The sequence below is a fragment of the Erpetoichthys calabaricus genome, chromosome 7 (genome assembly GCF_900747795.2).
Source record: "Erpetoichthys calabaricus chromosome 7, fErpCal1.3, whole genome shotgun sequence".
Taxonomy (NCBI): Eukaryota; Metazoa; Chordata; class Cladistia; order Polypteriformes; family Polypteridae; genus Erpetoichthys; species Erpetoichthys calabaricus.
Window position 1 is genome coordinate 38,277,722 of NC_041400.2, and position 16,503 is coordinate 38,294,224.

General features: G+C 36.5%; 1 protein-coding gene across 1 annotated transcript in view; it reads right to left on the reverse strand.

Annotated features, from left to right (window-relative positions):
* The window catches only part of man2a1 (mannosidase, alpha, class 2A, member 1), a 516,515-nt gene that overhangs the window by 118,042 nt on the left and 381,970 nt on the right, over positions 1–16,503 (reverse strand). Inside the window, exons 11-13 of the mRNA XM_028804824.2 lie at positions 9,177–9,291; positions 5,978–6,045; positions 1,044–1,209 (exon numbers count right to left, since the gene is read on the reverse strand). Coding sequence (XP_028660657.1) covers positions 1,044–1,209; positions 5,978–6,045; positions 9,177–9,291 — 349 coding nt within the window. The remainder of the gene's footprint in view (positions 1–1,043; positions 1,210–5,977; positions 6,046–9,176; positions 9,292–16,503) is intronic.

Below are 16,503 nucleotides of genomic sequence, written 5' to 3' on the forward strand. Positions count from 1 at the left end.
CTTGGTATCATTGTATGCCTTAACCTCTCTTGCCCACCACTTCCTCCCTCAATCACGTTTCTGCAAAGCCTGCTTCTCAGAGACTCGTATCATTTCATGTTGTCTTTTTCCTGATGTCCACTTTTTGACTACCACCAATGGTTGATGGGCCCCCATTACCCACTGTGAAAACATCATTCATTTTCCTCATAAATATTAGTTTTTGAAGGTGACTCAGGTTGTGCTTTGTTAGTATTTAGCAAACTAATATCACTCTGTATCTGCTATGTTTAACTCCTTTTTTGTGAAAAATAAAAAAAGTCACAATCAGAAATTGAACTTCGCATCTCTAACATATTGTGTCATCATCCCTACCAACTGAGACACCAAAGCCAATCTGACCAAGCAGATTGCTTTGAGGGACCAGGCACACACACACTCGCACAGACAGTATTGTTTTATTATAAAGTAGATATATATGTGTGCCACAATATTTTACACTGATGTAAGCAGAGTACAATGCAAAACTCATGTTAGAAAAAATTAGGAAGCTGCTACAATGTCTCTGAAGGAATAATGAGCAGGGCGTTTTGAAAATGCATTGCTCAAGCTATAACATAAATCGTGAGAGTTTTATAGAAAAAGCATAGCAGGCATATTTAAGTTTTAAAATCCTTCAAGTACATAACAGAGTTAAGTATCTGTGCAATTTAAGTGTCACTTTGTGGAGCACACGTTAATGCTGTAAGACAATTGGCTCTAATGATCTATATTTAAACTGCATCCGATATAAAGTTATACATATTCATAGTGGATAAAATGGGGATAGAAGTAGAGTTTAGTCTATTTGTTTAGTCTATTTAGAATGTCTTAAAAAGCCAGGTGTAACATTTAAACAGTGAAGTAACTTATCTGACAGCACTCATACATCCAAGTCTTTTAAACACCTCAGTTTACCTCCAATAAATATATTGAAAATAGCATTAGCCACTGAGAGAGAAAGGCGGACAAACAAACCAAAGCTTGTTGTTTTTAAAAAAATATATTGTTGACAAGCTCTGTACCTGATATGCTTCAGCAGATATTGTGGCTGTCTCCTCCCAGACAGCACTAATTTGTCCCATGACAGGCTGTCCTAAAAGAGTTGCGACTTTAACTTTTGGGCTATCCACATAAACAGTTACTACTGCTGTCCTGTCCTGTTCAGTGGGATTATAAACCACAAGAGACCTGCAAAAAAAAAAAAAATTAAGGAAGTTAAGGTATGAAGTTTGTGGCATTGCATCCAAGCATACTTAATTGAAGAAATGCACATACATGAAAACGTTACATTCTCAATGAAAGCAGTTCAAATACTTTGAGTGTGTCTATGTATGTATGTATGTATATATATTGTGACTGGTGTCGCTTCTCTGTTTAACAGTAAAACTATGGCAAAGAAACACAGCTGCCCTTCACAAACTCCCTCTTAAACAGTATTTCAATGAGAAACTAACACATTCTTACCCATCCCCCCTTTGCGGGATCAGCTGCAGGCTTACCGTGCGACATGTTTCTCATACAAAACATTTAAAAGACTGAGCCCCAGCCAACCTAACGGGTCACTCTCCTGCCCTCTGTCCCTCAGACTGCTTCTGCTCCTGTCACTGCTTCCGAGCCGTTAAACCCATTTGATGAGGAGGACTTGTGTGTTTTGTATTCTTTTGACCTGGTGATGGAAGCTGCTTTTCTGCTGTTGACAAACCCCTTTTAGATAAGGTCTTATGTTTGTATCTGCCAGTTCAGCAGTAAAGATATTATTCCTTGGAAACCTGTTCTGTTTTCTAGTATCCTGTGGAACTTAGTGACCCAAGCTTGACAATTATATTATATTATTTAATATATATAAACATGGCTAAAACTGAAAATTAAAAGATGACCACAGGGGAGAAGCCATTTCTATATATTTTCAAAATGCACATGGAAGGTCATAGAGAAAAATAAGAAAGTAGAGTAAATAATAGCTCCGATTTAAACTTGAAATAGTTTACCAATTGACAACACCAGTAGTTTCTGCATTTCTAAGTTATCATAAATAAATGATTTTGCCATGTTCAGTCTCAGAGTTCTGGTTCTGACTGGATTGTTTTTTTTTCTACAAAAATCTACTTGCTTTTCTTAAATCCATGGCTCTAATGTCAAAATGCCATGTTAGCCCCTCTGACATGAAAATGAAAAGCAAAGGACCGGTCCAATGGACATCAACAAATCTTTGTGATTGCAGAGTAAAGACCTGAGCATCACCTGGCTTCCAACTGTCCCTATTCTTGTCCTCACCTAACATCAGAGAGAGAGTGCACAAAAGTTGACTCTATTCTAAAATACCATAGCGTCTATGAATGAGAAGACCCAGAAATAAAAGGTGTTCACCTCTACTTGGCATATACAGTGCATTTAGAAAGTATTGAGCCCACATCACTTTTTGCACACATTAATGTGTTGTACATTTATTCTGAATGGATATATTTGCCATTTTTGCTCATTAATCTACACATAATAATCCATAGTGACCAAGTGAAAAGTTCTAGACACCAGGATATTTAAAGTCATCAGGATACACCTGACGTACAATTTGGAGTGCCACAGCAAAGTGTCTGAATACTTACATGAATGACCTTTAAGTTTTTAGTTTTTAATAAATTTGCAAACATTTCTGAAAACATGTTTTCACTTTGTCATTATGGGTTATTGTGTGTAGACTGATGGTCAAAAATGGCAAATGTACCCATTGAAAATTAAATCTACAACACAATAAATTATACAGCAAATGAAGGGGTCTGAACACTTTCTGAAACCACTGTATTAAGCTGTAACTCACAAACTCAAAACATCAATAATTACGAAGAACAGAGTGCATTTCTACACAAGATTTTTTTGCAGTTTAAGGCTTGTAAGACAATAGATGGTTGATGTTGAAACAAAACGTTAAGTAAGAGAAAATGTAGCTCTGGAAGCCCAAAGTATTTAAGAGCAGTCACATTCTAATAGAGATAGGCCACCTGGCATCCCAACAGCTCTCTGTAACACAGAATTTATTTTACCATCTCAGAAATCTTCTATTCCTTGCAGTAAAACCGGAATAACCATATTACCTGCACTAATAATCCATCCATCCATCCATTTACCAATCCGCTGAATCCGAACACAGGGTCACAGGGGTCTGCCGGAGCCAATCCCAGCCAACACAGGGCGCAAGGCAGGGAACCAATCCTGGGCAGGGCACCAACCCACCACAGTGCACTAATAATGTTTACAGTAAATCAGTGTAATGTACTGATGTACTTCTTGGTAATTTCTCTTGACTTTCTAATATCAAGGTGAATAAAGCAGACCTTTCATCTCCAGTGGAGTTGGACTAATGGTTTGTTCATCTATACAGGCACTACATTCTGGTGAGTTAGTTAAAGTTTATGCTCAGAAGGATTGGCACTCTATTTGACCCTGATGCTGCTGGGATAAACTCTGCCCAAAAGAAAACCTGAATTGGATAAAGGTTTAGGAATGAAAACTATTATAAATATATAACCATGAAGCCAATGCAGTGATAACCACAACAATGTTACACAGAAAGGCATATTTGTTTCAAATGTTTTCTATTTATTCATACTGTGCTATTACAACCTGCAATATAAAATCAATAATGTCACCCCATGCCATTCCATTACAGGCAAACACATTTGAATGACAAGAACCAAAAACATTTTGACCGAATCTACCCGAATACTGCTGCTGCTGTTTTCAGTGATCCTGTTGTGTTACACTTTCCTTCTCAAGGATAAAAAGTGAAGCATTTTCAACAAATTGAAATGGACATAAAAGAAAATTAACCTCTTTCCTTTTATAGATGTCTTGGATACAAATACATAATAAACACATTTGACAGCCTAGGCTTCAAAGCTTCTCTAATGACTTCAGACAATTCAACAATAGCCTCTAACAAAGGTTCCAGCCGTCCTGAGTTTAACAGCATGCCTGCCTATTTATTTAACCCTTCATACAATGAGGATTTTTTTATTTTTTTACAATGAAACACAATTGGATTTGCCATTTTCTCTTTTTCCGACAACACAACATACATCTTATTGACCTTTCAGGTGAACATTTATTTGGCCGCACTTGTGTGTACGCTGTTATGAGTTTATCTGTACACCTCTGCTGCCAGGTTAGGTTCCAGCTGCCCATAACCCCGAGTAGAGTAACAAAGTGTGTGTGTTTTTTTTCTCTGCATTGATTCAGTTTTATTATGTTTTGTACATACCTAAAATTCCAAATCAAACAATAAGTATGGCACAGAACAACTGTGCATGCAATTAGAAGTACAATATTTAATATCAAATTCAACTTGAATATAAGTACGGTTGCATTTGAAAATACTTTAAAATATGAAATACTCTTGCAGCAGAACTACTACATATACAGTATTTATTCCATTTCTCTGGAAAGAAGTCAAGCTATTACTGAATTCAGAGGGTTGCATATTACTAAAATAAACAAGGAGGAGGAGCAAAATAAATGTTGATCTAAAGTTTAAATGAATTTGTAAGCAATGAATTCTTTTCAAATTGAAAACAACCAATTACAATTAACAAAGGGCAGTAAAAGCTTACATTAAAAAACAATACGTAAAGTTCTCAAACCCACTCGAGTCCAATTTGGAGGAAAGGGAATTCATTAGGACAGGGACCAGGCGAAGAATTTGAATTCAGAATGCTTAACTTGTCAGACACAGAACTAACTGGTATGCCATCCCACCTTGCATTTATGTTTACCAAAATGCTAATGAAAAATTAAAAAAAACATATTAAATATATCCTTTATCTAACAGGGATTTTTCCCCCTTGCCCAGAATGAAAACACTGGGGGATTGTGTTTATGTCTGTGTGTGTCTTACATTAGATGAATTGATGCTACAAGATGGTATGAGAAACAAATATTAAAAACACAGAGCTTTTAAAAATTAGATAAAAATAAAAACTACATACTAAGATACTATTTACTTTGGAATCTATTTCAGTGCACGTATAAAATATCTAATGAAGGAAACAACAAAGATTTATTGTTGAGAGTTGTGAATAATGAATCAATGGTACACATTAGTAAGTGTAGACGCTAAATAGCACAATTGAGAAGGTGATCTTCAAGTCTTTGTTTGGTTCTTGGAGACTGCAATCTCTAGTTTTTAAAATATAATCAATTCCAACTTCCAAGGTAAATTCTGTCGTTAGAGATCTTCTTTACTTAATTACACCAGTTTTGATATCATGTTATGCAAATTACCATAAATTGCAGTTTGTGTATATAATGCACTTAGTATTAAGGTTTACATTTTAGAAGCAGGTGCACATTCTTTTGCTTTCAGTTATTTGTTAGAAACTTGCTTGCTTATCAGTTCTGAAATATCATTGCAAAGGCAAACACTTTACAACGAGCACAAATATTCCTAAATGACTCTACATTACCTGTTTCTCGATTTCCATTTCAAATTATGTAGTCTAGTAAACATACAAAATGTGCAGCATTAGGAAACTGCATATGAAAATAAAGAGGCACCTAAAGTCTAAGAATTAGAATAGAATTTTGCCAAGGTTTTCAAGGATGCTTTGTTTAATTAACATGTGCCATATCCAATTTTGGTTGCACAGTCTTGTCCCATTAAAAATGCTCACATGCTTAATAAAGAGGTAAAACAAAAATACAAATCACACTGTACTCAAGAATGACATTTTTTGTCTTTGAAAACCTAACTTACTACAAACACTTGGTGTGGAACACCAGGTGCAATTAATTATGAATATCATATTATTGTGTTTCATACTTATAAAATATAATCCAGGAAAAGGCATATCTCAAAATATTTTTAATATTAAATAATTTAGGCATTAATAAATGCTAAACGATATTTGTATGTAACTGCCTTTGCCAATTTTATAAGAAGCAAAGAAAAAAACGTATACAGCACCTTGTTTCTCCAGTAACTCTGAGCACTGTTTTACGTGGCAATGCATCTTGGGAGGGTTGAACATCATCCTGAGGAATAAAAAACATTGCATTAATAATAGTTCTTTTTCTAAAAAACTGAAGTATACACAGCATACACTGGAAAGTTGTAGTCCTACATGAATGACCGTCACACCATGCTTACCACCTTTTTCCACTTTTTTAACTCAACAATATTAAGCAGACCTTGACAAAGTGAATAGACTGAATACAGCAAAAGGGTTAGAAGAAGTTGTAGCATTTTACTATGTACCACTTGACCAAGTGCTGTAAAGTGAAACTCACGAATGGCTCTGTAAGTAACAAACTGTCAAATGATCAGCATTACAAGATGACAATTACTCACTTCTGCTGGACTAATCTGACATGCAAGGAAAAACCTGGGTTGCTAATGGAAGAGGTGTTGGTGAGGCCAGACCCTGTGGTCTGAATGTGGATCCCAGTGCAGTGACGGGGACATTGTGCTGCAAAAATCGCACCATGCTTTGCATGCAATGTAAAATCGAGGTCCTGACTCTCTATGGTCGTTAAAGCTCCCTGAATCATCCTTTGTAAAGAGTAGGGTGTATCCTAATGTCCTGGCTAAATTACCCACAATGGCCTAGTCATTCTGGCCCCTAAATCATCCCTTGTCACTAATTGGCTAACTATCGTTCACCCCGGGCGGCACAGTGGTGCAGTGGGTAGTGCTTCTGCCTTGCAGTTAGGAGACCCAGGTTCGCTTCCCGGGTCCTCCCTGCGTGGAGTTTGCATATTCTTCCCATGTCTGCATGGGTTTCATCTGTGGTTTCCTCCCACAGTCCAAAGACATGCAGGTTTATGTGCATTTGCAATTCTAAATTGTCCCTCCTGTGTGCTTGGTGTGTGGGTGTGTGTGCGCGTGCCCTGCTGTGGGCTGGCGCCCTGCCCAGGGTTTGTTTCCTGCCTTGCGCCCTGTGTTGGCTGGGATTGGCTCCAGCAGACCCCCGTGATCCTATAGTTAGGATATAGCGGGTTGGATAATGGATGGATGGATCTTTCACCCCTTCACCAGCTAACAGCTAATGTGTGGGGAGCATACAGGTGCAAAATGCCCACCGTCACATCATCCAGGAGGAGGCTACACATTAGTGGTGGCTGAAGTGGCTCCTCACTAACTGTGTAAAGTGTTTTGAGTAGTGAGAAAAGCACTATATAAATGTAAAGAATTATTATTTTTATTGTGCCATTGTGAAAAAGAACCAACATACATATATAAATGTAAAGAATTAATAATATGCTATTGTGAAAAAGAACCGACATACATAGTGTTTAAAAGAAATGGCAAAACATGTTCAGCCCAAGTGGCTACACTTCACACAGCGTGGTACAACATTGTTCTTTCTTTGTAGAGATATCTACTGAGCATCTCTGAAAAGTTTTAATTCAGGTTTTTGTGGCTGCACTACTAAATGAAATGCAGTTTTATAATGGCCATTGAGTACATTTTCTCATATGCATGCACACAAAATGACATATGAGAAAATATAAGTTAGTAAATGTACAAAAAAAAAATTTATTGCTGCTACTGAAATATATTTTTTAATCTTAGTAAATCAGCACTGATATAAAAGCCTGCTGTAGGACACTGAAGACAGTAACAAGGTTATGTCCTATACAGGCACGGTATGGAAGCTAACACAGTATACAGCAGGTACAATCGGTGTAAGCCCCAAAGTTACGTGGGGATTAGCTGAGCACTAAAGACAAAGACATGGCAGGTGCACAGACAAGTAAAGTGAGCAGCACGATGCCACCTACAATTACAAGACAGCAGTGCAGGAAAGAGGCAGAGGAGTTGAGAGCTAGAAGGTGAAACATGATGTTTCTCAACTATCTATCCATCTATTATCCAACCCGCTATATCCTAACTACAGGGTCACGGGGGTCTGCTGGAGCCAATCCCAGCCAACATAGGGCACAAGGCAGAAAACAAACCCTTGGCAGGGCGCCAGCCCACCGTAGGGCACGCGCACACACACACACTCACCCACACACACGCACACACACACACCAAGCACGCATTAGGGACAATTTAGAATCGCCAATGCACCTAACCTACATGTCTTTGGACTATGGGAGGAAACTGGAGCACCCGGAGGAAACCCACACAGACACGGGAAGAACATGCAAACTCCATGTTTCTCAACTACAGAAAAATAAATTGGAACCAAAGGGAAAAAAAAAGTCCAATTAAATAAACTGTACTATGTTTTTATCAAAAAGAATTCCTGGGTCTGTGAGTGTATGCTGCTTGACAATATTTGGACTCAATTGTTGATTATTTCTATGTCAAATGTATTCTTTAAGTTTTAAACATATATCTGTAAGAAACAGATTTCAAATGTTACTTAAAGACTGAACTAAAACAACATAACATGCGCCACCCATCATGATCATTAAGCTGCAAGTTGGGTGTCTAGACCTGAAGGGCATTCTGTGTTTCAGTTCACAGTACTTAAAACCAGAGCTCTCATTCCAATGTTGCATTTCTGCACATTCAACAGCAGGCAGTCGAATAATGGCATTGCCATGGGCATGAATGTCTATCTTTTAACAGCATGCCTTGGCAGCACTGGAAAAAGTAGAGCAAGTACCACCTGTACATCTTATCTCGTCCTTTGTAGCAGCAACAGCAGTACTGCCAAAGGCTATTCAAAAATGGTAATCCTTTCATAAATTTCTGGGTAATGTTCTGAAAACAAGGTTTTAGTTAAATGAGAGAATTATTGGCAAAAAATGCTCCGTGAGCAGCAAAAATGTAGATCTTCAGAATTAGGGATTAAAAAGGAAAAAAGTAAAGAAAAGCATTAGTGCCACATATTTTGATGTGACACAGCCTAGCTCTTAATGCGCATGACTGTCTCACACACACACATACACACACTGGCACATAACTTGTCCGCTGAAGATCAATGAACCTACAGCCAGAGTTCTAAGTGTTGTCACAGGGAAATGCTTGTGGTTCCCAGCCACCCTTTATCTCCAAAGATTCTTTATGGCAAGAAACACAAGGGGACAAACAATCAAGGACCCAACCAGCTAGATACTGTAAATGCCAAACAATGGTTGCTAGTTTTAGAGTATTTTGGGCTTGTTGGAGTTTGTGTCATTTCACTACTTACCACTTCACGATTTCTTACCATTTGCAGGAACATACTTGAAGGGTTGTGCTTATATTCGCCTTTGCTGCTCAGAATCAGGAAGTGAACAGAATCAATTATCACACGCTTTAGATTCATGATTGAGTGAAAGAGTCTGTGAAAAAAAAACGAGATAAATGTGTTTTGCAAAGACTCTGAGCTTGATACCAAAGAAAAGACAGAAAGCAGATTTGCAAATGTACAATTTACAGCATAAAAATGTTTATAAATCAAGGTAAATGGAGATAAGAAAAATAATACAATGTTGAATGTCTTCAAAACTCAATATTACTCTGTAAACACCACACCATACGCTGCAAGTACAAGCAGATTTAATTACTGGTGTTAGATACTTTGGCAAAGAATGATAACATACTGACAAAAAAATGATACAAGCAATCGGCTTAAACACACTTGAAAAGAATTTAGGTAGGTTCTGGAAAAGCTGTCCTAATTTTGCACCTACAGAAAAAAACAAACTACGTGATTATGCATAACTTGGAGAAAACCAGTATAGTACTACTGTTGATGCTAAAGGTTCAGAAATAAGTCAAAAATACCACCTGAAGTTCAGTGTCCTCTCTGGATAAGGGTATACAGTACCTATAAATAGTATTCACCTCCTTGGAAGTTTTCATATTTTATTGTTATACAACAATGAATAACGGTGAACTTTTTTTTTTCTTCATTGGTCAACCCAAAAAAAAACTCATTAATGTCAAAGTGCAAAATGTTTAAATTAATTACAAATATTAAAGAAGAACTGATCACAAAGGTATTCACTCCCTTTAATATGGCCCACCAAAATCATCACTGCAGCATCCAATTGGTTTTAAAAGTCACAGGTTAAGTGTGTAAAGTTCATTGTAATATATGTAAATGGACCTTATGCGGAAGGTCCAACTTGTGGTGAGTGAGTATGGTGGCATAACATGCACAATGAAGACAAAAGAACATTTCAAACCACACTAAAGGTGATTAAAAAGTACAAGTCAGTGAAAGAACACAAGTAAATAGCCAAGTCACTGAATATCCATGGAGTCCAGTTAAATCAATTATTAAGACATGGAAAGAGTATGGAATGGCTGCAAATCTGACTATAGCAGGCCATCCACAAAAACTGAGTGATCCTGCAAGAAGATGACTAGTGAGGGACACCGTAAAGCGACCTACGAGAACTCTGAAGGAGTTATAGGGTATAGAGGCTCAGATTGGAGAGACTGTGCAGACAAGAACTGTTGCCCAGGTGCTTTGCCAATCACAATTTTATGTGGCAAAGAGAATAGCCACTGCCAATCTAAACGTACATGACATCTCAGGTATCGTTTGCCAGAACTCTGAAGTCAACTGACTCTGAAGTCAACTGGAAGAATGGTCTGATGAGACCAAAACTGAACTTTTTGGCCATCAGTCTACTATATATTTCATGTCTGGGGTAAGCCAAACACTGCACAATAACAAACACACCACCGCTGCCATGAAACATGGAGGTAGGAACATCAGGCTGTGTGGATTCTTGGGCTTGTAAAATGAATGCAAAATCCAGGGAAATTCTGGATAAAAACCTGATGCAGCCTGCAATAAACGCATGCCTTGGAAGAAGATTTGTTTTTCAGCAAGACAACTCCTCCAAATATGAAGCCAAAGCTAAACAGGAATGTTTTAAAAGCTAGAATGTTATTTGCCTGGAGTGGCTGAGTCAGAGTACAGATCTCCGTCCAATTCAAAGTTTGTGGCAGGTCTTGAAAAAAGCTATTCAAATATAATCTTCATGCAAACTTACAGAGGTTAAGCAGTTTTGCAAAGAAGAATTAATAAAAGAAAAAAAAATGACAGTACCCCGAAGTTTAAAGCTGATAGAGGCCTATACACACAGACTCAAGGCTGTCATGGCTGCCAAAAGTGCACATACTAAACACTGACTTGAAGGAGTGAATACTAAGGCAACCAATTATTATGTGTTTTACGTTTGAAATTAATTTATGTCACTATGCAGAGATCTGTTTTCACGTTCACGTTAAAATGCCTTATTCTGCTGATGAGTGTCAAAAAAGCCCAATTAAATCCACTGTGACTTAACATTTTATGAGAAGAAAAAAAAACTGCAAAAGCTTCTATGGGAAAAAATTTTAGAAATTGTAAAAGAATATCATTTTATATAATTACAATACTAAAATACTAGTTCACATGTTTTTTAATAGAGACCAAAAAAATCCTATTTAAGTCTGAATTCAGGATCTAGAGGTTGGCTACATTTACATATTTGAGTGGATGCCCGAGTGGACAGATGGATGAACGGACTGGTGATTTTCAGTTTAGTTTCTGTATTAGCACAATAGATATGTGAAAACTTACTTTTTGGCAGAGACCATTCACTGCTGACTAAATAATCAAACTTGTATAAGAAATACGAAATTTGAAGAATATTTCTGAAATCTATAGACATGCATGACAGGCGCTGACCACAATGGAAATCATGATGGCTAATAGGATTGGTCTACACCTGACCTTTGCCTAGGACTGTGATGAACACCAGATTTCTACAAATCGAGGTACTGTGTAATAAACTGGAATGGTATTTGAATACTGCATGAATTCAAATGATAAAAAAATATGGCGAGTTGGATGTTTTATTTAAAAAAAAACGCTACTTCTAACAAATTAGAAAAAGCCAACATCTGCAAAAAAAAAAAACAAACATATTGAACATGTATTCCAAGTTAAAAGCAGAACATTGTCTTACCCTTCGTTACCTTCTTTCCAATGAAAATTTCAAGTTTGCAAACTTATTTTCTTTTTAGCATGGAATAAAAATTCACTATTTTCATTTTTGTAACATCATGCATTGTGACCACATTATTTTTTGACTCTTTTTTAAAATGCAAAGCCTTGTAGTTTTGTCATTATAATTTTTAAATGCCACCAAAAAGCTTCCCAGCAATTTAGTTTTAGTGTTTTCAGCGTCTACAAGGTGCTGATGAGCACCTTTTTAAAAGCTAAAATTGTAGCACTGAAAATGCACTGCAGTAATTATCTTTAGAGCAAAATCATCTCTCATGATTTTAAGATTATGCCACTTATAACATTTTATTTTACACTTGTATTTTCTTTATTTTTTACTTCACATTGTAATTTTTTCGATTTTATTTGGGTCTTTTTTATTAATACTTCACACCACACCAAAGTGTGTATTTCTTTATAGTCTTGGCCATATCATGTATGTTGTTTACACCTTTACTTCCACCTGTGATCAGGAGGTATTTGTGTGACATCACAGGCAATTTCCAATTTTAGGTGACGGTGCACTATCAGTAGCATCCATGTTTGTGGATTGAATAAGAAAACATTTCACGTTTTAGCTCGCACAAGACTCCTAAGAGGCTTAGATTTTGGTGTGTTTTTTGACTCCAACTTTTGGTTAACATTTTGACTTTTTGTGTCTGTAGCTTATTAGTTTTTCTTTAATGCCTTGGCTCATCCTCTTAGCCTTTTGGCTTGCAGTATTTTCCATCATGGCAGAACACTTTTTTTTTTAATCAAATATCTGCCTCTCCCCTAATTCATTGGTTAAGATTCCTGTGTTCAATTCAAAAGCACAGTATTATGGAATGTGTTTTCCTGTTTATGATGTACACTGCTTTCTTGGCCATCACTACAAATTACATGTGGTATGTTACATATTAAAAAATATCATTTTTGGGTAGAGTATTCCTTTAACAACGCGACTCTGCCTTTAAGATATTTTTCCATACCACTGTAATATTATAGTGGGGGAAACTATGCCTACTGCAAGTAATAAACACGTTTAAAACTGATGATGAATTTTTGCACGATAAACTTGGAAATCAAAGTGATTCTACATAAATTAAAAGTAAGCACATAAGAGGTATGTTGGCTGCCTATCATAATCGATTACAGTTCTTTAGACTACAGCTGTTAAATAAAACAATTCCCCATTTCACCATATTTACATATTACTTAAAAGTCACATCTTTAATTTGGATTCTTGAAACAACAAAAGAAAATGTACAGAACAGTCAGACTGATTTTGGCTTTGGTTTAAACTGAAAGTACAATTAAAACTTTTTGTATGTTTTTAGCACATTTTTGGTTTTGGTTGAGAATTGAACAAAATTGTTTTGTTATGCGTTTTAGATTTTATATCAGCACTGAAACAATGGTTGAAAAACCCATTGCTATTGCCTTATATTGACATGAAACTCAACGGTGGTTAATTAGGAATTACTTCTGACATAAAAAACATTTGTGTCATGCTCAGTAACATTTGCTTTTAATTCTGTTTATTTGTAATACGATTGAGTTAGATAATCGAATGAGAGGTTTTAGCAAGTTTAGCATATACTTTAGATCTATGTTAGGATCAGAATAACAAAACTTAAGTCATTTTATTTTTTGTGTGGATGGATAAATAGCATTAACCTAAAATTTGTATAGCTCAACTAAAGCATCATATCTCGTATTTGTAGACATTTCATTATAATGAGCAGAACTAATACATTGCGACCTACATCACTCTGGCCTTTATTTAAAATACACGATATACACAAAATACACAAGATATACAGCTAAACTTGTAACTGAGTACAATATCAGCTACCCAATATTTTCTTCAGAAACTAAAAAAAAAAGTAGTTTAATTTAGTGGTGTGGGATAACATAAATCACTTAATAAACAAATACAGTAAATCTGATTAGAAAATATTTTTGCTATTTGTACACTTTTCACATATTTTGAATAAGGCAATAAGCCATCTACTTGAAATCCAAGCCTTATGACAACATGTAATGAAACGAGTACACTCACACATAGCAGTAGCCTCTGGGGAAGTGCCTGTTGAAATGTAATCTCTAATAAGCATCATGCACAACAACGTAATTGACTTATACCTGAAACATATGGTGTTAAAATGCTGAGCAACACACGGTTCAAATGATAAACCTATAAGAATAATATAATTGTATGATTCCTACATAAAGTACAATGAGTGTTACTTACAAATATTTTACTGAAACACATTTTACCTGAACTTAATTACATTCAGTGGAGAGCACAGTAAAAAAAAAAAAAAAAAAAAAAAGCTTTGTACAGATTGAGAGAACAAATGAGCACAGAATTCAATTTCTCAAGGGGGTACACCTTAAATACTTCTTCTTCCAACTCCAATCTGCTATACATCTCTACTATTTCTACTCTTCATCTAACACTTGAAGCCAAGAAGATGATGTTCTTCATCTATCAAAAACAAAGAAAAAAACACTAGACACTTACACTACATCTGTTAAAGGGTTTACCACTTGTTTCTAGCAGTTTCTAATCACTTCTAGTAAAGTGACGGCTAAGTGACCAGAAAGGCTGCATTGCAGTTGCTGAGAGATGATGTGTTGGCTTTGAATTAGGACAACAGAGATATTCTTCCTCTTATTTTTTTAATTTATAGTACAAACACTTCCAAAGACTGCAGTCTGCAATACATGCTAGTTACATGTACTAATGAAATGCATTGCATTTCGAATTCTAACAAATGGCGCATACAATCAATAGTACAAAATAAAAGAAATTTTAAATAGAACAACATCCCATTGACAGTCACATAGAGGAATTTAGATGATAGTATAATTGTGGGGGTCTCAAATTGTGGTCCTAGGAAATCAGCATCCCCTCTTTAAAAAGCCGTTAATGGGATTTGTTATTTATTTGTTAGATGTATTATATACAGTTAGGTCCATAAATATTTGGACAGAGACAACTTTTTTCTAATTTTGGTTCTGTACATTACCACAATGAATTTTAAATGAAATAACTCAGATGCAGTTGAAGTGCAGACTTTCAGCTTTAATTCAGTGGGGTGAACAAAACGATTGCATAAAAACGTGAGGCAACTAAAGCATTTTTTTTTAACAAAATCCCTTCACTTCAGAGGCTCAAAAGTAATTGGACAAATTAAAAAACTGGAAATAAAATGTCATTTCTAATACTTGGTTGAAAACCCTTTGCTGGCAATGACAGCCTGAAGTCTTAAACTCATGGACATCACCAGATGCTGGGTTTCCTCCTTTTTAATGCTCTGCCAGGCCTTTACTACAGCGGCTTTTAGTTGCTGTTTGTTTGTGGGCCTTTCTGTTTGAAGTTTAGTCTTCAACAAGTGAAATGCATGCTCAATTGGGTTAAGATCAGGTCACTGACTTGGCCATTCAAGAATTTTCCACTTATTTGCTTTAATAAACTCCTGGGTTGCTTTGGCTGTATGTTTTGGGTCATTGTCCATCTGTATCATGAAACGCCGCCTAATCAATTTGACTGCATTTAGCTGGATTTGAGCAGACAGTATGTCTCTGAACACCTCAGAATTCATTCGGCTGCTTCTGCCCTGTCTCACATCATCAATAAACACTACTGTCCCAGTGCCACTGGCAGCCATGCACGCCCAAACCATCACACTGCCTCCACTGTGTTTTACAGATGATGTCATATGCTTTGGATAATGAGCTGTTCCACGCCTTCTCCATACTTTTTTCTTGCCATCATTCTGGTAGAGGTTGATCTTGGTTTCATCTGTCCAAAGAATGTTTTTCCAGAACTGTGTTGGCTTTTTTAGATGTTCTTTAGCAAAGTGCAATCTAGTCTTTCTATTCTTGAGGCTTATGAGTGGCTTGCACCTTGCAGTGCACCCTCTGTATTTACTTTCATGCAGTCTTCTCTTTATGGTAGACTTGGATATCGATACGCCTACCCCCTGGAGAGTGTTGTTCACTTTCTTGGCTGTTGTGAAGGGGTTTCTCCACCATGGAAATGATTTTGTGATCATCCACCACTGTTGTCTTCCATGGATTTCCAGGTCTTTTTGCATTGCTGAGTTCACCAGTGCTTGTTTCTTTCTCAGGATGTACCAAACTGTAGATTTTGCCACTCATAATATTGTAGCAATTTCTCAGATGGGTTTTTTCTGTTTTCGCAGCTTAAGGGTGGCTTCTTTCACCTGCATGGAGAGCTCCTTTGATCGCATGTTGTCTGTTCACAGCAAAATCTTCCACATGCAAGAACCACACCTCAAATCAACTCCAGGCCTTTTATCTGCTTAATTGATAATGACATAACGACGGACTTGCTCACACCTGCCCATGAAATAGCCTTTGAGTCAATTGTCCAATTACTTTTGAGCCCCTGAAATGAAGGGATTATGTTAAAAAATGCTTTAGTTGCCTCACATTTTTAAGCAATTGTTTTGTTCACCCCACTGAATTAAAGCTGAAAGTCTGCACTTCAACTGCATCTGAGTTGTTTCATTTAAAATTCATTGTGGTAATG